Source organism: Gadus morhua, chromosome 7, assembly GCF_902167405.1.
Source record: "Gadus morhua chromosome 7, gadMor3.0, whole genome shotgun sequence".
Lineage (NCBI taxonomy): Eukaryota > Metazoa > Chordata > Actinopteri > Gadiformes > Gadidae > Gadus > Gadus morhua.
In genome coordinates, this window is record NC_044054.1 from 33,700,753 (window position 1) to 33,722,833 (window position 22,081).

The 22,081-nt window shown below is 51.3% G+C and overlaps 1 protein-coding gene across 1 annotated transcript; it reads right to left on the minus strand.

Moving 5' to 3' along the window:
- Positions 1-4,764: 4,764 nt before the first annotated feature.
- Positions 4,765-18,808, minus strand: frmd8 (FERM domain containing 8). The gene is made up of 10 exons (XM_030361963.1): positions 18,692-18,808; positions 18,064-18,234; positions 16,086-16,187; positions 14,746-14,804; positions 14,426-14,592; positions 12,207-12,413; positions 11,526-11,649; positions 10,387-10,536; positions 6,552-6,783; positions 4,765-5,101 (listed from the first exon to the last, which is right to left on the minus strand). The coding sequence occupies exons 1-10, from the start codon at positions 18,780-18,782 to the stop codon at positions 4,989-4,991; spliced, it is 1,416 nt and encodes a 471-aa protein (XP_030217823.1). The 5' UTR covers positions 18,783-18,808; the 3' UTR covers positions 4,765-4,988.
- Positions 18,809-22,081: the final 3,273 nt, after the last annotated feature.

Consider the following 22,081-nt stretch of genomic DNA (forward strand, 5'->3'; position numbering starts at 1 on the left):
CGTGGACAAGTGAGCAGTGGCTCAACAGCGCAGACCAGTGGTCAGCACATGCAATAACACTTATGCGTGTCTGCATGCATGCATTCGACTGTTAATATAATGCAGCCTAAATATAATTAACGTAAAGGTGAATTGTATTCTCATTCATATAAATATTAACAAACAAATCACTTTCATAAATATTTATGAAATTTTAATTATGATACATTTTAAGCGCTTTGAGTACGTGAAAGGCGCTATATAAATTGAATCTATTATTATTATTATAAATATTCCATCCTAATGCGTTTTATTTTAGGTCTAAATACCAAACAGAAGACTTTGCACACATGATGTAAATTATTTTATAATAAGCCCGAGAAGACCCTACCACAAAGGATTGAATTATGCTGCTGGATTTTCATCACACACAACCACTGCAGACCGTTCAGAGGTGGATTCTTTTCACTTTCACAGATGTGTGACACAGGGCAGAGAAGTAAGCGTCACTTCTATGATATTATAATATGTCAATAGGTTTACGAAGGTTTACACTTCGTTGATTTGACAGAAGGGACAAAGTCCAAGGTATTAAAAACGCATTTGAAACAAGCCAGAAGCAGAACGACATGCAGCTAGAGATGGAAGAGACTCAAGAGCTGTTGAACACATAAAGCAGTTGACTAACACAACGACGGTGCAAACAGCTGGATACAGCGAGCAGCAGCCCTACTACGACATGTGTATGTCCTGATCTTCAATTTCTTCCGTTTAGATCGGTTACCAAAATATCAGTTGTTTGATCTGGTTTGGAGATAAAATCCACTTCTTGAACCTCTGACAGACCAGGCTGATGGCTTACGATGTATAGTGCAACGTCCTCTTGGAGAGCCCTTATTGACACCAGTAGTGTTGGTTATTCTGTTGATGAAGGCAATAAGGGGCTAGAAGTGAACTATATCAGAGTAATGCATATGATAGTTCAAGAATAAGGAGTTAATTTGATCCACTTAATTTCCATTATTTTCATCGTACTTTTTGAACATGCTAATACATTATTCAGAATTGAGCACCTGGATCACTTTACTGGCTTTAGTCTACTTTACTGGTTAGTGTTGTTGAAACCTGACATATGAGAACTGTACCCTCCCTAAAGGCACTGGGTCCGTCTGGAGTCTAGAGAATAGCTCTAGATCAAATATGAGCGCTGAGAAGTGACATGAGAACGGATGACAATCAGGGTGAAAGATGAGGTAGCAACATAATGCAGACATCACACAAAGGCTAATCCTATCAATATCACTGCATACCTCATGACATGAGTCTACTTTAACCTGTTAGACTCATGACATGAGTCTACTTAAACCTGTTAGACTCAGTGACATGAGTCTACTTTAACCTGTTACTCAGTGACATGAGTCTACTTAAACCTCAGTGACATGAGTCTACTTTAACCTGTTAGACTCAGTGACCTGAGTCTACTTTAACCTGTTAGACTCAGTTGCCGCTTTCACACCAAAAAGAACCGAGAGCCGGTTCCGGGCTGGTGCTAGGGCCAGTTCCAAACTGGTTCCAGCCTTACCCCAGTTAAGAACCGGTTGGTTTCACACCGGCCAGAGCCAGCGATGGAGCCGGCGTGAGCAACGTCATGACGTCACTGCAAACGTCTCGGCTAGTGAGCTTGGACAGAAGCATACGGCCGACATCTTTCTTTATTCTGGGTGGAAATAGTAACATAGTTACGCCATCAAATGCGTTTATGGAAACATTTTTAGCGAGAAATGTGCATTTTACTTTCATAATGTTCGCTCGGTGAATGTGAAGGATGTTTGGTTTGATAGTTATGACGAAGAGGGAACGCTCCGTTCACTTGCATGGACATGGACTCATCTAGCTGCGTTGGCGCATTGACGCGTTGAACCACCACACAATAGGCGCGCAGAAGAACCCTCGCGCCAGTTTCAAACACAACAACAAGAATTTCGTCTTCGATTCAATCCGTGTATGGTTCGTTCTTTGAATATTCCGATTTAAAACAAAATCAGAAAAAAACAAAAAAGAACCATACACGGATTCACGTCCATTGTTTACTTCGGTGTTTTAAAACATGCCGGTCTTCGTTGGTCTTCCTGTTTATGAAGGTACGGATAACTCCGCCCCCTGCCCCCGGCGTAAAAGCGGTTCTAGTTCTAGCCCAGCTCTAAAGTGGGGCCAGAGTTGAACCGGTTTTTAGGGGCCGGAGCCGGTTCTTTGGCGGTGTGAAACCAAAGCCCTGGCCCTAGCTCCGAACTGGCCCGGAACCGGCCCCGATTTTGCGGCGGTGTGAAAGGGGCAAGTGACATGAGTCTACTTAAACCTGTTACTCAGTGACATGAGTCTACTTTAACCTGTTACTCAGTGACATGAGTCTACTTAAACCTGTTAGACTCAGTGACATGAGTCTACTTTAACCTGTTACTCAGTGACATGAGTCTACTTAAACCTGTTGGACTCAGTGACATGAGTCTACTTTAACCTGTTAGACTCAGTGACATGAGTCTACTTTAACCTGTTAGACTCAGTGACATGAGTCTACTTTAACCTGTTAGACTCAGTGACATGAGTCTACTTAAACCTGTTAGACTCAGTGACATGAGTCTACTTTAACCTGTTAGACTCAGTGACATGAGTCTACTTTAACCTGTTAGACTCAGTGACATGAGTCTACTTTAACCTGTTACTCAGTGACATGAGTCTACTTTAACCTGTTACTCAGTGACATGAGTCTACTTAAACCTGTTAGACTCAGTGACATGAGTCTACTTTAACCTGTTAGACTCAGTGACATGAGTCTACTTTAACCTGTTACTCAGTGACATGAGTCTACTTAAACCTGTTAGACTCAGTGACATGAGTCTACTTTAACCTGTTAGACTCAGTGACATGAGTCTACTTTAACCTGTTAGACTCAGTGACATGAGTCTACTTTAACCTGTTAGACTCAGTGACATGAGTCTACTTTAACCTGTTACTCAGTGACATGAGTCTACTTAAACCTGTTAGACTCAGTGACAGTCTACTTAAACCTGTTAGACTCAGAGTGACGGTCTACTTAAACCTGTTAGACTCAGAGTGACGGTCTACTTAAACCTGTTAAACTCTGTGGCTCCGAGTCCCCTGTGGTTGACGGCAACAGCTGAATTGAACCTGAGGTGACTTAAGGGGTTGCGGGTCTTGGTGGTTAAATCAAATAGCCATCTAATGCATCAATCAGACGTCTTTGTGTATCAATAGAGGATTATGGACCAAGGTATTAAGACAAGACCAGCAAGGCCGCAATCTGTGATTTAAATTGTAATATATTTTACAAACTGTTGATTACATTCATGGAGCTTTTGAACAAAGCATCTTCAGCGACAGTCAGGTTCATTTCAGCCTAAACGAATTCCAGGTGACTATAACCACAAATAAGGCAATTATTTATTATGTCCTTCACTTCAGCATTTAACAAAAAATATAAACAACGGAAAGTCTTGGATACAACCAAGAGGGAAATAAAAAAGGTGCACACAGGCAAAAGAGCAAATCCCTGTGAAACAACGCTCTTTGGTGAAAGGAAAAGTAATATTTTGCATAAGTTTAGTACAAGGATGATTCAGTATCCCACAGGATTTAAGGCATGGTCACTTGATTCACCAGATGCTTCACCTTATGTAGTTTAATTCATAGAATGTGATTTAAATAGTATAATCAAAAGAATGTAGTTGATGCATCTTAATCCTGTAGCTCTGCATAACAGTTCAACTATAAAACGGCACATTTCAGTTTAAGAGTTGAATCATTAATATTAAGTAGAAATGGTACAAAAGGTTGTTCTGACTACAGTAAAATGGCAGCAGGTTTCAGTTAGAACAGCAGTTTGAGTGAAGGTTAGACAAATGTAGAAAGTGTGGTTAGTCATGACAGACACATCTCTTCTCTTAGTTAACAGAGCAGCTTCAGCAGAGGTGAGGTTAGGTGTTGAGACGGCTGAGCTACAGCCTACCATCACAGCTCCACTGATACGGCTTCTGGACCTCCAACCCCCGCCTCAGTCAGCTGGATACCCCCCCCCTGACAGATAACATCTGATACCACCTCTCTGATACCCCCCCTCTGACAGATAACATCTGATACCCCCCCTCTGACAGGTAACATCTGATACCACCTCTCTGATACCCCCCCTCTGACAGATAACATCTGATACCACCTCTCTGATACCCCCCCTCTGACAGATAACATCCGATACCACCTCTCTGATACCCCCCCTCTGACAGATAACATCTGATACCACCTCTCTGATACCCCCCCTCTGACAGATAACATCTGATACCACCTCTCTGATACCCCCCCTCTGACAGATAGCATCTGATACCCCCCCTCTGATACCCCCCCTCTGACAGATAACATCTGATACCACCTCTCTGATACCCCCCCTCTGACAGATAACATCTGATACCCCCCCTCTGACAGATAACATCTGATACCACCTCTCTGATACCCCCCCTCTGATACCCCCCCTCTGACAGGTAACATCTGATACCCCCCCTCTGACAGGTAACATCTGATACCCCCCCTCTGACAGGTAACATCTGATACCCCCCCTCTGATACCCCCCCTCTGATACCCCCCCTCTGATACCCCCCCTCTGATACCCCCCCTCTGACAGATAACATCTGATACCCCCTCTCTGATACCCCTCCCCTCTGACTCCTTACATCACATTAACAGAATCCAAATATATACATTCCTACCCCTCCCCATTCCCTCCCACCCCTTCCAGACGGGAGCCCCCCTCGGTCTCCCTGCTGGCCCTGGGGGCCCTGGGGGGCCCCTGGGGGCCGTGGGGTCTGGTCCTCTTGGTTCTCTTCAGTATTTATAATGTACAGGTTTGGTCAGTGGGGCCCTGGGGGGTCTAGCCCTGGCGGGGTCTAGCCCTGGGGGGTCTAGCCCTGGGGGGTCTAGCCCTGGGGGGTCTAGCCCTGGGGGGTCTAGCCCTGCTCCAGGCCGTCCCCCCCCTGCACGGTGGCGTAGGCGGGGGCCGTGTTCTGACGGGAGAAGAAGGAGGCGGCGCGGCGTGGCTTCAGACGCTTGATCTCCTTACCTGAGAGGGGGGAGAGGGGGGAGAGGGGGGAGAGGGGGGAGACAGGGGGGGGAGAGGGCGGGGGAGACAGGGAGGGAGAGGAGACAGGGAGGAGACAGGGGGGGAAGAGGGGGGGGGAGACAGGGAGGGAGAGGAGACAGGGAGGAGACAGGGGGGGAAGAGGGGGGGGGAGACAGGGAGGGAGAGGAGACAGGGAGGAGACAGGGGGGGAAGAGGGGGGGGGAGACAGGGAGGGAGAGGAGACAGGGAGGAGACAGGGGGGGGAGAGGGGGGGGGGAGACAGGGAGGTTCTGGTTTGATTGTGAATGTGTCGGTCCAGTAGGCTGAGGGGGGGGGGGGGGGGGGAGACAAACGTTGGGACTAAAAGAAGAACCAGAAATGAAGGAAAGACGGAAGGAGGAGAAAAAACGAAGATATCCCCCCCTCCTGACCTGACCAGTGCCCCCCCTCCTGACCTGACCAGTGCCCCCCCTCCTGACCTGACCAGTGCCCCCCCTCCTGACCTGACCAGTGCCCCCCCCCCTAACCTGACCAGTGCCCCCCCTCCTGACCAGTGCCCCCCCTCCTGACCTGACCAGTGCCCCCCCCCCCCTAACCTGACCAGTGCCCCCCCCTCCTGACCAGTGTCCCCCCCCCCCCTGACCTGACCAGTGCCCCCCCTCCTGACCTGACCAGTGCCCCCCCCTCCTGACCTGACCAGTGCCCCCCCCTCCTGACCAGTGTCCCCCCCCCCCCCCCCTGACCTGACCAGTGCCCCCCCCCCCTCCTGACCAGTGTCCCCCCCCTCCTGACCAGTGTCCCCCCCCTCCTGACCTGACCAGTGCCCCCCCCCCCCCTCCTGACCAGTGCCTGATGGTGCCCCCCCCTGTTACCGGTGTCCACGTAGCTGGTGGTGCCCCCCCCCTCTTAACGGTGTCCACGTAGCTGGTGGTGCCCCCCCCCTCTTAACGGTGTCCACGTAGCTGGTGGTGCCCCCCCCCTCTTACCGGTGTCCACGTAGCTGGTGGTGCCCCCCCCCTCTTACCGGTGTCCACGTAGCTGGTGGTGCCCCCCCCCTCTTACCGGTGTCCACGTAGCTGGTGGTGCCCCCCCCCTCTTACCGGTGTCCACGTAGCTGGTGGTGCCCCCCCCCCTCTTACCGGTGTCCACGTAGCTGGTGGTGCCCCCCCCCTCTTACCGGTGTCCACGTAGCTGGTGGTGCCCCCCCCCTCTTACCGGTGTCCACGTAGCTGGTGGTGCCCCCCCCTCCCCCCCTCTTACCGGTGTCCACGTAGCTGGTGGTGCCCCCCCCCTCTTACCGGTGTCCACGTAGCTGGTGGTGCCCCCCCCCTCTTACCGGTGTCCACGTAGCTGGTGGTGCCCCCCCCCTCTTACCGGTGTCCACGTAGCTGGTGGTGCCCCCCCCCTCTTACCGGTGTCCACGTAGCTGGTGGTGCCCCCCCCCTCTTACCGGTGTCCACGTAGCTGATGGTGCTGAGGTTCTGCACGCGGCTGCACACCACGCTGTCCTGCCTGCTCAGCCGGCCCCGCCTCCCGCCACGCCCCTTCCCCGGCTCCTCCTCCTCCGGCCGGGGGGCCGCCTCCTCGCCGCCCGCCCCGTCCTGCGGCGCCGCTGAGGCCACGCCCCCGGACGGCGAGCTCAGCTCCACACAGAACTCGATGAGGCCGCTCATCAGCTCGGCCTGGGGTCACCGGGGTCAGGGGTCAGAGGTCAGAAATGGCAGGTGTAGTTTTATGTAAAAACATTAAACTACAATTTAGTAAAGTATAGTTATCCTAATGCCAGCGGTCAGAACCACACCCACCCAGCCAAACCACGCCCACCCAGCCAAACCACGCCCACCCGGTCAGAACCACGCCCACCCAGCCACACCACGCCCACCCAGCCGAACCACGTCCACCCAGCCGAACCACGCCCACCACGCCAAACCGCTCTCAGCAGGACCGGAACACTTCTGTAGCTGTACCTGTTTACAGTAGACTAACTCTACTTGGTTACAGTAGACTAACTCTACTTGTTTACAGTAGGGGTGTAACGGTACATGTATTTGTACCACGCCCACCACGCCAAACCGCTCTCAGCAGGACCGGAACACTACTGTAGCTGTACCTGTTTACAGTAGACTAACTCTACTTGGTTACAGTAGACTAACTCTACTTGTTTACAGTAGGGGTGGAACGGTACATGTATTTGTACCACGCCCACCACGCCAAACTGCTCTCAGCAGGACCGGAACACTACTGTAGCTGTACCTGTTTACAGTAGACTAACTACTTGGTTACAGTAGACTAACTCTACTTGTTTACAGTAGGGGTGGAACGGTACATGTATTTGTATTGAACCGTTTCGGTACGGGGTGCTCGGTTCGGTGCGGAGGCGTACCGAACGAGTTTCAATACGGACATATTAAGTAGAGGACCGCATGTGTGGAACATGCTGCGGCCGCACATGCACAGTTGCGCACATCGTAGCTGTGCATCGTAGCATCGTAGCTGTGCTATCGTTCCCTATTCACTCACTCACTATTCCCTATATAGTGTTAATGATATAGTGCACTATTTAGGGAACGAAAAAACGAGAATTCGGACACTACGCTGAACATTTCTAAACGTCATTTGCGTCAGTAAATGCGCCGGGTATTTGTGTGACGCAGACAGATGCGCCCACGTCATGTAAACAAACCGGGCACTCACGAGGAAAACTGGAGGTTGCATTGATGTTGAATGTTACATTTCCTTGTTCAAGTTTTTTTTTAATTAATTTTGAATGTTAAATATTCTGTTAAATCCCTAATAAATTGTTGACATTTCTAAACGAAAGCCGGAGACTCCATCATTAAACATATTCGTTTTTGCGGTTATTCAGCTTCTTCTTCTCCTCCGGAAAAACACGACCGCATTGCATTGTGGTATACGGGAGTAACATGTAGGGTACATCATATGTACACTCAAAATTATTATCCTGCAGATAATGTGGATAAGGAGATTTTTCTGGCAAAAAAGATAGATTGAGTGAAAGTCATCAGGGCTAAAGATTTGGGGGGGGGGGGGAGTAAAAATTAATCTGATCAACAACTTGAAACTGTTTAGTGTTGCAATTGTTCATTGTTGCACATTAGATTGACAAAAGATTTGTTTTTAAAGAAACAGTCTGAGCCTTATTCATGTTATTTAATCTGAGCAACAAATTGAAACTGTTTAGTGTTGCAATTGTTCATTGTTGCTCATTAGATAATATTTTTTTTTTAAAAACAGTCTGAGCCAATGTTATTTATTTTTATTTCTACATTTCAGAATCTTTATATTTTTGAGCAGAATTCTATTTTTGTATTGTCTAATGTTCCTATTGTAAAAAGCACAAAAGTGTGTTATGAACAACTTGAAGCACATGTTATGAAGCACATTTATATTATTTAGCTGTACCGAAAATGAACCGAACCGTGACCTCAAAACCGAGGTACGTACCGAACCGAAATTTTAGTGTACCGTTACACCCCTAGTTTACAGTAAACTAACTACTTGGTTACAGTAGAGTCTAGACTAACTCTACTTGTTTACAGTAGACTTACTCTACTTGTTTACAGTAGACTAACTCCTTGTTTACAGTAGACTAACTCTACTTGTTTACAGTAGACTAACTCTACTTGTTTACAGTAGACTAACTACTTGTTTACAGTAGACTAACTACTTGTTTACAGTAGACTAACTACTTGTTTACAGTAGATTAACTACTTGTTAAAGGTGCCATGACATGCTATTTTATGTATTCTTTAATATACGTATTAGTGGGCCACTAACACAGTATTCAAAGACCGTCCCGAAATTCAGCCGTGGTGCAGAGTTACAGCCACTCCGAGCCAATCGCACATTGAGCTTCCCCCAAATACGCTGTTTTGGTGTCTGTAGCTATAATGCAAATGAGGAGGAGCGAGGCGGGTCAAGGAGGAGGGTGGGGGTGTGGCCCTGAGCAGCTTGCAGCCACGGTACCATGCACTCTGTTTACAGTGGATGTATCGCAATGGCGAGGCGCACACAGCCTTTAGCCGTGTTCTTATTACTGTAATTATTCTAGAACACACGGGAGTCCTGGAGCTCTATATCTAAATAATATCATATAGCCTACATAGATATCTATATCATATAATATATATTATCACGGCCAAAAGCTGTGTGAGCCGATATTATGAATCGCAAACGACCGCGTTGGGTTCTCCAACGTTTCTGGTTCTTCCACGTCCACATCAATGTGAAGTAGACTGAACCGCGACAAGGAAGAGAAAGGGATTGTTGCCGGGCAGCACTGAGGCACCTCCGCCTCCTGCAGCGCCGAGGCGGTGGTCCCTCGGCAGCGGGAAGCGGGGCTCAAGCGGGAGACATTCGCCGCCAACAATCCCTTTCTCCTCCATGTCGTGGTTCATGTTCTTGAGGGAGTCAAAGCCAAAGTTCCTTTGCCCCAATTCATTCTCAACCATGGCTGAGATAACCCCCAATACGAGTCTCGTTGTAGAAATACCAGAGACGAGAGTCCAACGTGTTATGCGCCATAACACCAAAAGCAGAACGGTTATCCAAATAACAAGGAAATGTACAACACTTGCGTTACAGTCCTGGAGCTCTATATCTAAATAATATCATATAATACATAGATATTTATATCATATAATACATATTATCACGGCCAAAAGCTGTGTGCGCCTCCAGACGATACTATGAATCACAAACGACTGCGTTGGGTTCTGCGACGTCTCTGGTTCTTCCACTTTCACATCAATCTGAAGTAGACTGAACCGTGCGCTGCCTGCTGCCGGCAGCAGGCAGCATGCAGCAGGCAGCATGCAGCAGTTCATGTACTTCAGGGAGTCAAAGCCAAAGTTCCTTTCCCCCAATTCCTTCTCAACCATGGCTGAGATAACGCCCACTACAGTCTCATTGTGGAAATACAAGAGACGTCAAAGAACCGACAAGAAACACTTGAGTTACAGTACAGTACACACACACACACACATGTGGCGCTCGCACGGTCGTGTCTCATTGGCGGGCCAGACTCTGGGCGGGCCAGGCAGAGTAAGGGGAGGAGCTTACTGCAGTGTGACGACATAGTAGACCACATTCCAAATCAGCGCGCTCGAGCCTCCGTTTCTTTCGAAGGTGAGCAGAACAGCTAGTGCTCGTTTTACACCGAACGCAAGTTTTAGCCACTTGGGGACCATAGGCAGGCTAGGGGAACTCATATTGATAAAGTGAGATGTTATGCCATGGCCCCGTTAACAGTAGACTAGCGTTACCTGTTTGGAGTAGATCTTCAGCAGCTTGTTCACTGCGGTCCCGTCCTCCTCTCCGTCGAACTCCAGCCACAGGACGTGGGAGTCGCCCTCCTCCTCGGGGTAGCTGTGGTCCCAGGACAGCTGGCTGAACAGCAGCCCCAGGAGAACGTGCTGCAGGGAGCGGGACAGAGGGACTCAGAGGGACAGAGGGACTCAGAGGGACAGATGGCCTCAGGGGGACAGAGGGACTCAGAGGGACACACAGACTCAGAGGGACAGATGGCCTCAGCGGGACAGGGGGACTCAGAGGGACACACGGACTCAGCGGGACAGAGGGACTCAGAGGGACAGAGGGCCTCAGGGGGACACACAGACTCAGGGGGACAGACGGACTCAGGGGGACAGACGGACTCAGGGGGACACACGGACTCAGAGGGACAGAGGGACACACGGACTCAGCGGGACACACGGACTCAGCGGGACACACGGACTCAGCGGGACACACGGACTCAGAGGGACACACGGACTCAGGGGGACACACGGACTCAGAGGGACAGAGGGACTCAGAGGGACACACGGACTCAGGGGGACACACGGACTCAGGGGGACACACGGACTCAGGGGGACAGAGGGACTCAGAGGGACACACGGACTCAGAGGGACACACGGACTCAGGGGGACACACGGACTCAGGGGGACACACGGACTCAGAGGGACACACGGACTCAGGGGGACAGAGGGACACACGGACTCAGGGGGACACACGGACTCAGAGGGACAGAGGGACTCAGGGGGACACACGGACTCAGAGGGACACACGGACTCAGAGGGACACACGGACTCAGAGGGACTCACGGACTCAGAGGGACACACGGACTCAGAGGGACACACGGACTCAGGGGGACACACGGACTCAGGGGGACTCAGGGGGACACACGGACTCAGGGGGACACACGGACTCAGAGGGACTCACGGACTCAGAGGGACACACGGACTCAGGGGGACACACGGACTCAGGGGGACTCAGAGGGACACACGGACTCAGGGGGACAGGGGGACTCAGAGGGACACACAGACTCAGGGGGACAGGGGGACTCAGCAGAGGCTCCATCCACCCCGGGTTAGCATCATGCTACTAGCCGGCGGCGGCGGCGGCTCACCTTCTCCTTGACGTCCATGACGTACACCCCGTCCAGGCTGATCCCCACGCTGACCACCTTCCGCCGGCCCCTCTGGAGCAGGCCCTGCGCCGGCCGGTCGATCTCCCCGGGGAAGAAGGCCGACCTGGGGCACAACACGCATGGTTACACTGGAGGTACTAACTAGTACTAACTAGCGGCTCTACCCGTAGTAGGGAAGGGTGTGGCAGGTGCCCAGGTACTAGCTAGTGCTAACTAGCGGTCCTACCCATAGTAGGGCAGGGTGTGGCAGGTGCCCAGGTACTAGCTAGTACTAACTAGCGGTCCTACCCGTAGTAGGGCAGGGCACGGCAGGTGCCCAGGTACTAACTAGTACTAACTAGCGGTCCTACCCGTAGTAGGGCAGGGCGTGGCAGGTGCCCAGGTACTAACTAGTACTAACTAGCGGTCCTACCCGTAGTAGGGCAGGGAGTGGCAGGTGCCCAGGTACTAACTAGTACTAACTAGCGGTCCTACCCGTAGTAGGGCAGGGCGTGGCAGGTGCCCAGGTACTAGCTAGTACTAACTAGCGGTCCTACCCGTAGTAGGGCAGGGCGTGGCAGGTGCCCAGGTACTAGCTAGTACTAACTAGCGGTCCTACCCGTAGTAGGGCAGGGCGTGGCAGGTGCCCAGGTACTAGCTAGTACTAACTAGCGGTCCTACCCGTAGTAGGGCAGGGCGTGGCAGGTGCCCAGGTACTGGTGCAGGAGGCTGGGGCCGTCCGAGGCCCCGGAGCAGGTCTTGCGGTACTCGTCCAGCAGCTTGTGTTCCAGAGCGGCCTGCCGCCGGCCCCGCCCCCTCAGCGTGGACAGCAGGCCCCCGGCGCCGAACGCCACCGAGGCCGGCAGGAAGGAGACCAGCTTCTTCTCTCTGGGGGGAGACGCCGCGGTGGACATCAGGTCAGACCAAACAGACTGGATACAACGCAGGAGACTGCCCCAGGCAGGGGGGTAACAACACTGCTGCCAGGTGGGGTAACAACACTGCACTACTGCTAGGGGGGTAACAACACTGCACTACTGCCAGGGGGGGGGGGGGGGGGTAACAACACTACGGCCAGGGGGGTAACAACACTGCACTACTGCTAGGGGGGTAACAACACTGCACTACTGCCAGGGGGGGGGGGGGGGGTAACAACACTACGGCCAGGGGGGTAACAACACTGCACTACTGCTAGGGGGGTAACAACACTACACTACTGCTAGGGGGGTAACAACACTGCACTACTGCTAGGGGGGGTAACAACACTGCACTACTGCTAGGGGGGGTAACAACACTGCACTACTGCTAGGGGGGTAACAACACTGCACTACTGCTAGGGGGGTAACAACACTGCACTACTGCTAGGGGGGTAACAACACTGCACTACTGCCACCAGGGGGGGTAACAACACTACGGCCAGGGGGGTAACAACACTGCACTACTGCTAGGGGGGTAACAACACTACACTACTGCCAGGGGGGTAACAACACTGCACTACTGCCACCAGGGGGGGTAACAACACTGCACTACTGCTAGGGGGGGTAACAACACTGCACTACTGCTAGGGGGGGTAACAACACTGCACTACTGCCAGGGGGGGTAACAACACTACACTACTGCCAGGGGGGTAACAACACTGCACTACTGCCACCAGGTGGGGTAACAACACTGCACTACTGCCAGGGGGGGTAACAACACTGCACTACTGCTAGGGGGGTAACAACATTGCACTACTGCCAGGGGGGTAACAACACTGCACTACTGCCAGGGGGGATAACAACACTCCACTACTGCCAGGGGGGTAACAACACTGCACTACTGCCACCAGGGGGGTAACAACACTGCACTACTGCTAGGGGGGTAACAACACTGCACTACTGCTAGGGGGGTAACAACACTTCACTACTGCCAGGGGGGTAACAACACTGCACTACTGCCAGAGGGGTAACAACACTGCACTACTGCCAGGGGGGTAACAACACTACTGCCAGGGGGGTAACAACACTTCTGCCAGGGGGGAAACAACACTTCTGCCAGCGGGGGACAGGCCGTGGGGCCGGCCAGCAGAACACAGGTCAGTGTTCAACAGGGTTACCTGGGGCAGGAATAGGTTGGAACCTTAGAGAACCAATGTGGTGAAGGACTTGGAAACACAGATAACCTTTGGTTACATGTCCCGCTCATTAACAGGACATTAACACGACAGATGTTCCAGAGGATAACGCGTCCTGCTAACGACCAGGACAGATGTTCCAGAGGATAATGAGTCCTAACGACCAGGACACATGTTCCAGAGGTTAACGAGTCCTAACGACCAGGACAGATGTTCCAGAGGATAATGAGTCCTAACGACCAGGACAGATGTTCCAGAGGATAATGAGTCCTGCTAACGACCAGGACACATGTTCCAGAGGATAATGAGTCCTAACGACCAGGACAGATGTTCCAGAGGATAATGAGTCCTAACGACCAGGACACATGTTCCAGAGGATAATGAGTCCTAACGACCAGGACAGATGTTCCAGAGGATAATGAGTCCTAACGACCAGGACACATGTTCCAGAGGATAATGAGTCCTAACGACCAGGACAGATGTTCCAGAGGATAATGAGTCCTGCTAACGACCAGGACAGATGTTCCAGAGGATAATGAGTCCTGCTCATTAACAGGACAGATGTTCCAGAGGATAATGAGTCCTAACGACCAGGACAGATGTTCCAGAGGATAATGAGTCCTGCTAACGACCAGGACAGATGTTCCAGAGGATAATGAGTCCTAACGACCAGGACAGATGTTCCAGAGGATAATGAGTCCTAACGACCAGGACAGATGTTCCAGAGGATAATGAGTCCTGCTCATTAACAGGACAGATGTTCCAGAGGATAATGAGGTCCCCCTACTTGAGGACGGCGGCCAGCGTCTGGGTGTCGAGGTGGGGGCCCTCGTCCAGGGCCAGAGCCAGCGCCCCCAGCCCCGTCCAGTGGTCGGGGTCACAGGGGTAGCGGTCCGACAGGATGTTGCCCCGGGCCTCCTCGTACAGCAGCCTCAGCACCCCCTGGTCCTCCACCTGCCCCAGGAGGTCAAAGGTCAGGCCGCTAGCTGTGGAGCCTCGCACTACGTGGCTTAAGTTGTGGTGATGAGACTTCATGACACCAGGACTTCCTGATCAGAATCACACTGTGCATACATTATATACATTATATACATTCACATCACGTACCAGGAGCTCTTTAGACTTTGGATAAAACACGTTCCGCCGATACTGCAGACAGGGCTCGTCTGGGACCGAGGGACGAGAGCGGATCATTATCAGTCAGACAGAAGACCAGTAAAGAACCGCTCCTCAGGAATGAGAGAGCGGATAATTATCAGTCAGACAGAAGACCAGTACAGAACCGCTCCTCAGGAATGAGAGAGCGGATCATTATCAGTCAGATCATTACCAGCTCTGGGGGGGGGGGGGGGGTGGGGGGGGTCGGGGTCCCCTGTTCTGGGGGGGGGGGGGGGTCCATGCTCTGGGGGGGGTTAGGGTCCCCTGCTCTGGGGGTGTTGGGGTCCCCTGCTCTGGGGGTGTTGGGGTCCCCTGGGGGCTGTGTTGGGGTCCCCTGGGGGCTGTGTGTGGGTCCCCTGTTCTGGGCTGTGTTGGGGTCCCCTGGGGGCTGTGTTGGGGTCCCCTGCTCTGGGCTGTGTTGGGGTCCCCTGGGGGCTGTGTTGGGGTCCCCTGGGGGCTGTGTTGGGGTCCCCTGGGGGCTGTGTGTGGGTCTCCTGGGGGCTGTGTTGGGTTCCCCTGCTCTGGGCTGTGTTGGGGTCCCCTGCTCTGGGGGCTGTGTTGGGGTCCCCTGCTCTGGGGGCTGTGTTGGGGTCCCCTGGGGGCTGTGTTGGGGTCCCCTGCTCTGGGGGCTGTGTTGGGGTCCCCTGCTCTGGGGGCTGTGTTGGGGTCCCCTGCTCTGGGGGCTGTGTTGGGGTCCCCTGCTCTGGGGGCTGTGTTGGGGTCCCCTGCTCTGGGGTCCCCTGCTCTGGGGGTGTTGGGGTCCCCTGGGGGCTGTGTTGGGGTCCCCTGCTCTGAGGGGTGTTGGGGTCCCCTGCACTGAGGGGTGTTGGGGTCCCCTGCTCTGGGGGCTGTGTCGGGGTCCCCTGGGGGCTGTGTCGGGGTCCCCTGGGGGCTGTGTCGGGGTCCCCTGCTCTGGGGGCTGTGTCGGGGTCCCCTGGGGGCTATGTCAGGGTCCCCTGGGGGTGTGTTGGGGTCCCCTGGGGGCTGTGTCGGGGTCCCCTGGGGGCTGTGTCGGGGTCCCCTGCTCTGGGGGCTGTGTCGGGGTCCCCTGCTCTGGGGGCTGTGTCGGGGTCCCCTGGGGGCTGTGTCGGGGTCCCCTGGGGGCTGTGTCGGGGTCCCCTGGGGGCTGTGTCGGGGTCCCCTGCTCTGGGGGCTGTGTCGGGGTCCCCTGGGGGCTGTGTCGGGGTCCCCTGGGGGCTGTGTCGGGGTCCCCTGGGGGCTGTGTCGGGGTCCCCTGGGGGCTGTGTCGGGGTCCCCTGGGGGCTGTGTCGGGGTCCCCTCATGCTGACCTTGGGAGATGTCCTCAGCAGAAGCCTCGGTGAAGCGGTAGAGGAGGTCCTGCCACTGCCGGCACAGCTTGTAGGGCTGGTGGCGGGGCTTAAGCTGCAGCTCTGAAGGGGGGGGGGGGGAGGAGGAGGAGGAGGAGGAGGAGGAGGAGGAGGAGGAGGAGGAGGAGGAGGAGGAGGAGGAGGAGGAGGAGGAGGAGGAGGAGAATGTTTTAACTGAAGCAACAGTGATCTACCAACCAGTAGAGTATGGACCAGTGTGGATCAGACCATAAACCAACCATTAGAGTATGGACCAGTGTGGATCAGACCATTAACCAACCATTAAGGTATGGACCAGTGTGGATCAGACCATAAACCAACCATTAGAGTATGGACCAGTGTGGATCAGACCATAAACCAACCATTAGAGTATGGACCAGTGTGGATCAGACCATTAACCAACCAGTAGAGTATGGACCAGTGTGGATCAGACCATAAACCAACCATTAGAGTATGGACCAGTGTGGATCCGACCATAAACCAACCAGTAGAGTATGGACCAGTGTGGATCAGACCATTAACGTACCATTAGAGTATGGACCAGTGTGGATCCGACCATAAACCAACCATTAGAGTATGGACCAGTGTGGATCAGACCATTAACGTACCATTAGAGTATGGACCAGTGTGGATCAGACCATAAACCAACCATTAGAGTATGGACCAGTGTGGATCAGACCATAAACCAACCATTAGAGTATGGACCAGTGTGGATCAGACCATTCCACCAGTGACCAACCAACCATTGAACCAATGTGGTAGTGCTCCACCATCATAATCATCATCATCGTTTTGGCGGTTACAGTTAACCCTACCCAGCGGTAAGTTATAGTTAAGGTTAACCCTACCCAGCGGTACGTTATAGTTAAGGCTAACCCTAGTTAAGGTTAACCCTACCCAGCGGTACGTTATAGTTAAGGTTAACCCTACCCAGCGGTACGTTATAGTTAAGGTTCACCCTAGTTAAGGTTAACCCTACCCAGCAGTACGTTATAGTTAAGATTAACCGTGGTTAGTTAACCTTACCGAGCAGTACGATATAGTTAAGGTTAACCCTAGTTAAGGTTAACCCTACCCAGCGGTACGTTATAGTTAAGGTTAACCCTAGTTAAGGTTAACCCTACCCAGCAGTACGTTATAGTTAAGGTTAACCCTAGTTAAGGTTAACCCTACCCAGCGGTATGTTATAGTTAGGGTTAACCCTACCCAGCGGTACGTTATAGTTAAGGTTCACCCTAGTTAAGGTTAACCCTACCCAGCGGTACGTTATAGTTAAGATTAACCCTAGTTAGTTAACCTTACCGAGCAGTACAATATAGTTAAGGTTAACCCTAGTTAAGGTTAACCCTACCCAGCGGTACGTTATAGTTAAGGTTAACCCTAGTTAAGGTTAACCCTACCCAGCGGTACGTTATAGTTAAGGTTAACCCTAGTTAAGGTTAACCCTACCCAGCGGTACGATATAGTTAAGGTTAACCCTAGTTAAGGTTAACCCTACCCAGCGGTACGTTATAGTTAAGGTTAACCCTAGTTAAGGTTAACCCTACCCAGCGGTACGTTATAGTTAAGGTTAACCCTAGTTAAGGTTAACCCTACCCAGCGGTACGTTATAGTTAAGGTTAACCCTAGTTAAGGTTAACCCTACCCAGCGGTACGTTATAGTTAAGGTTAACCCTAGTTAAGGTTAACCCTACCCAGCGGTACGTTATAGTTAAGGTTAACCCTAGTTAAGGTTAACCCTACCCAGCGGTACGTTATAGTTAAGGTTAACCCTAGTTAAGGTTAACCCTACCCAGCGGTACGTTATAGTTAAGGTTAACCCTAGTTAAGGTTAACCCTACCCAGCGGTACGTTATAGTTAAGGTTAACCCTAGTTAAGGTTAACCCTACCCAGCGGTACGTTATAGTTAAGGTTAACCCTAGTTAAGGTTAACCCTACCGAGCAGGGGGGAGCAGAGCCAGAGGGCGAAGGCGTCCTGGTTGGCCTCGGGGATTCGTAGCGCCTGCCGCACGTCGCGGGCGAGCTCCTGGACGCTGACCACGCCCAGCCCCTCCACCGTCAGCGGGACGGGGGACAAGTCCCCCACCAGGTAGATCACCACATCCTGAGCTGGGAGGACAACACGGGGACACCATCATCACCATGACAACCAGGCTGTCCCCATGACGACATCGGAACAAAGACAGCTAATGATTGTTTGGCATAAAGGTGCTTATGTGATACTCTGTAGCGAACGAACAAACCAAGCTATGTGTAACATAGCGATGCTAATATGTAGCAAACAAACCAATATCAAATCAATGTGTAACATAGGGAGGCTAACATGCTAATATGTATCCATGCTGGGGAATAAGAGGCCATTACATTTCCCAACTCGTGATTCAGTGACTGCAGTGATGCATTATACACATTGTGATTGTAGGCCTTTTGCTTTATTACATTTAATGTAATACATAAGCAGTTCAAATGGATGGATGTGATTCATATTTAATGATCACAATCACATAGCAGATGAAGGGGCTTTTATTTTGAAGGAATGATGATGGGTGTGTTTGCAGCAGCCTACCACGGGTCAGCGCTGCAGACGAAGCGATGCTTCCTCGCTGGGAGCGGTCGTCAGGTGCTTCTGAAGAGGGAGGCCCACCGTCTGCCTCCATCCTGAGACCGAGACGACAAGACCTCAGTGGACACACCAAGACCTCAGTGTACACACCAAGACCTCAGTGTACACACCAAGACCTCAGTGTACACACCAAGACCTCAGTGTACACACCAAGACACCAAGACCTCAGTGTACACACCAAGACCTCAGTGTACACACCAAGACCTCAGTGTACACACCAAGAGCTCAGTGTACACACCAAGACCTCAGTGTACACACCAAGACCTCAGTGTACACACCAAGACCTCAGTGTACACACCAAGACACCAAGACCTCAGTGTACACACCAAGACCTCAGTGTACACACCAAGACCTCAGTGTACACACCAAGACACCAAGACCTCAGTGTACACACCAAAACCTCAGTGTACAGACCAAGACCTCAGTGTACACACCAAGACCTCAGTGTACACACCAAGACCTCAGTGTACACACCAAGACACCAAGACCTCAGTGTACACACCAAGACAACAAAACCTTACTGCAAACACCAAGATAACAAGTACTTGACAGGTACAGTGACAGTATTCATAGGCCAGTGACGGTGTTCATAGGCCAGTGACGGTGTTCATAGCCCAGTGACGGTGTTCATAGCCCAGTGACGGTGTTCATAGCCCAGTGACGGTGTTCATAGGCCAGTGACGGTGTAGATAGGCCAGTGACGGTGTAGATAGGCCAGTGACGGTGTTCATAGCCCAGTGACGGTGTTTATAGCCCAGTGACGGTGTTCATCGCCCAGTGACGGTGTTCATCGCCCAGTGACGGTGTTCAAAGGCCAGTGACGGTGTTCATCGCCCAGTGACGGTGTTCAAAGGCCAGTGACGGTGTTCATAGCCCAGTGACGGTGTTCATAGCCCAGTGACGGTGTTCATAGGCCAGTGACGGTGTTCATAGGCCAGTGACGGTGTTCATAGCCCTGTGACGGTGTTCATATGCCAGTGACGGTGTTCATAGCCCAGTGACGGTGTTCATAGGCCAGTGACGGTGTTCATAGGCCAGTGACGGTGTAGATAGGCCAGTGACGGTGTAGATTAGGGCTGTCAACGAATATTCGAAGTTCGAATATTCGTTCGAAATGTATCCAAAAACGCGAATTCGAACGTGAAAATTAATATTCGAATGTGAAAAAACACTACCGTGGTACAAGCGCCTCTATCTGCTTTATGAATGAGCCTCTGTCTGTTCGCGATGTCCCTCATAATATTTGAATGTGAAAAAACACTCCCGCGGTACAAGTGTAACAGACTAGTATGTGAAGAGCGAATGTATTTTATCCCCTCGGGGTTTCCGTACTTGGATATAGGTATTCCAGCTCGGCTATGCCATTCAATAAGCATCCGAAGTAGAGCTCAGGGAGCTAGTAGTCTGGCTGGTGAAAGCTGCTGTAACGCAATGTTCTCGGCAAAGTCCGAGACAGCTTTTTTTTCAGGAAACCGAACGGTGCGTAGTGCTGGCCCTTTCGCTGGCATGGTGGAAGACGTAGGCGACATGCATTTTTTTCTTTATCGATTTTAATAGGCCTTCTCGATAAATGGTAAGCAAAGCAAGGAACGTTACCACTAGCATACTTTGTAACATTCAGAAGCGGGCGTCTTCTTCAGATTACTATAGTTTGCGTGCTTGCAGGTGTGGTGGTGAAATGCAAGCGATACAAAGTTGTGGCTTTTCATGATTAGGCCTCCACGTTACTGGGCTGTTTATAGGATATATATATATCCCACTAATTTGAACCATGGTTTTGTCGCATTATTGACATATTGACGGCAACTGCGTAAAATAGGCAACCAGATATTCGAATAGTTCGAATTCGTGATTTTTTTCCAAACGAACATTCGAATGTCATTTTTGAGCAATTTTGACAGCCCTAGTGTAGATAGGCCAGTGACGGTGTTCATAGCCCAGTGACGGTGTTCATAGGCCAGTGACGGTGTTCATAGGCCAGTGACGGTGTTCATAGGCCAGTGACGGTGTAGATAGGCCAGTGACGGTGTAGGTGGGCCAGTGACGGTGTAGATAGGCCAGTGTATTGTTGCTTCATAAGATCTAGAATGTGCCCCTCGTTTGTCTTCCTGTAGATCACATCCGGCTCCTTCTAAAGACTGTTCACCGTTGTACATACTAATCTAGGTAGTATAACACTACAGCCAGGGATAGAACACTAATACCACCTTCAGCGAGACTCAACTCGAAGAACACTTTTTTTATCACAAATCAGATCAGCTCTTTGTGACATTAGATGAAAGTCAGGTTTCTCTCTGCGAAGTATGACATTACGAAAATAGATGTTGTTTCAACATGACAACGTTAAGGGTTAGATTAATGATTGTTATTATCGCTACTGTAGTGCAGGTTTCTGCAGGTTGTTCTGTCACAGAACCAACTGAACATGACAGTTTCCCATGATAGGCTCTAGCGCTTCAGGGAAGAGCAGAAACACTGGGTTCTTCCCACACTGCTGCCTCCCACACACTGGGACACCACAACACTCTGGGAGCGCTGAGGGGGTGGACTTCAACACGCTGGGTTGGAGGACAAACCAGTGGTTCCCTCCCTCTTCTGGCCTGTTTATATCAAATTGGATATCACTGGATATAAACGTCACAGTGTAGGTGAGGTATGGCACCGGGCTATGAACCATAAGGCCACATGATTGAACCTTACAACATGGAGTCAATGTATGGAGCTTGTATCGCCTGCCACTCCATCTGCATCCAAACTAGAGAGGTCATGACCCCCAGGTTGGGAAACACTGGGCTCAGCGGAAAATGTATATGATCAGAATAAGTTCAACACATAGGGCACATAGGCTAGCTTGTGTATACTCTGTCTTCTGCAAGTATTAACAGGATCATAATGAGGCTTGTTCCATCGGGGGACTGGGAAAAACGGAAACAACTATTGAGGCGGAACCAAACTGCTGTAGCGATAGAATATCCAGGGAAACCGTCTAAAAATATACCTTAATGTCAGCACAATGTACCAGCAAAATACTTGTTCACAGACAGAAGCAGTGGAGTACATTCTGGGAGGAGTGCAGACGTTAACATGTTGATGTTTGTCTTGGTCATGACCGGATGACTAAGACATCAGACCAGAACAAGAGGTCTACATTTAGCCCACAGTGACCGAAGACAGCCATCACATCTGAATTATGATCCTGATCTAATCCATGTATACAGAAATATAAACCACTTTCGGTTAGTTTATCAACTAAATAATTAGACTTACTAAGGAGGAATCCATAATACCCGTTTAACTCTTGAACTCGGACTCCCTATAGCCACAGGTCACATA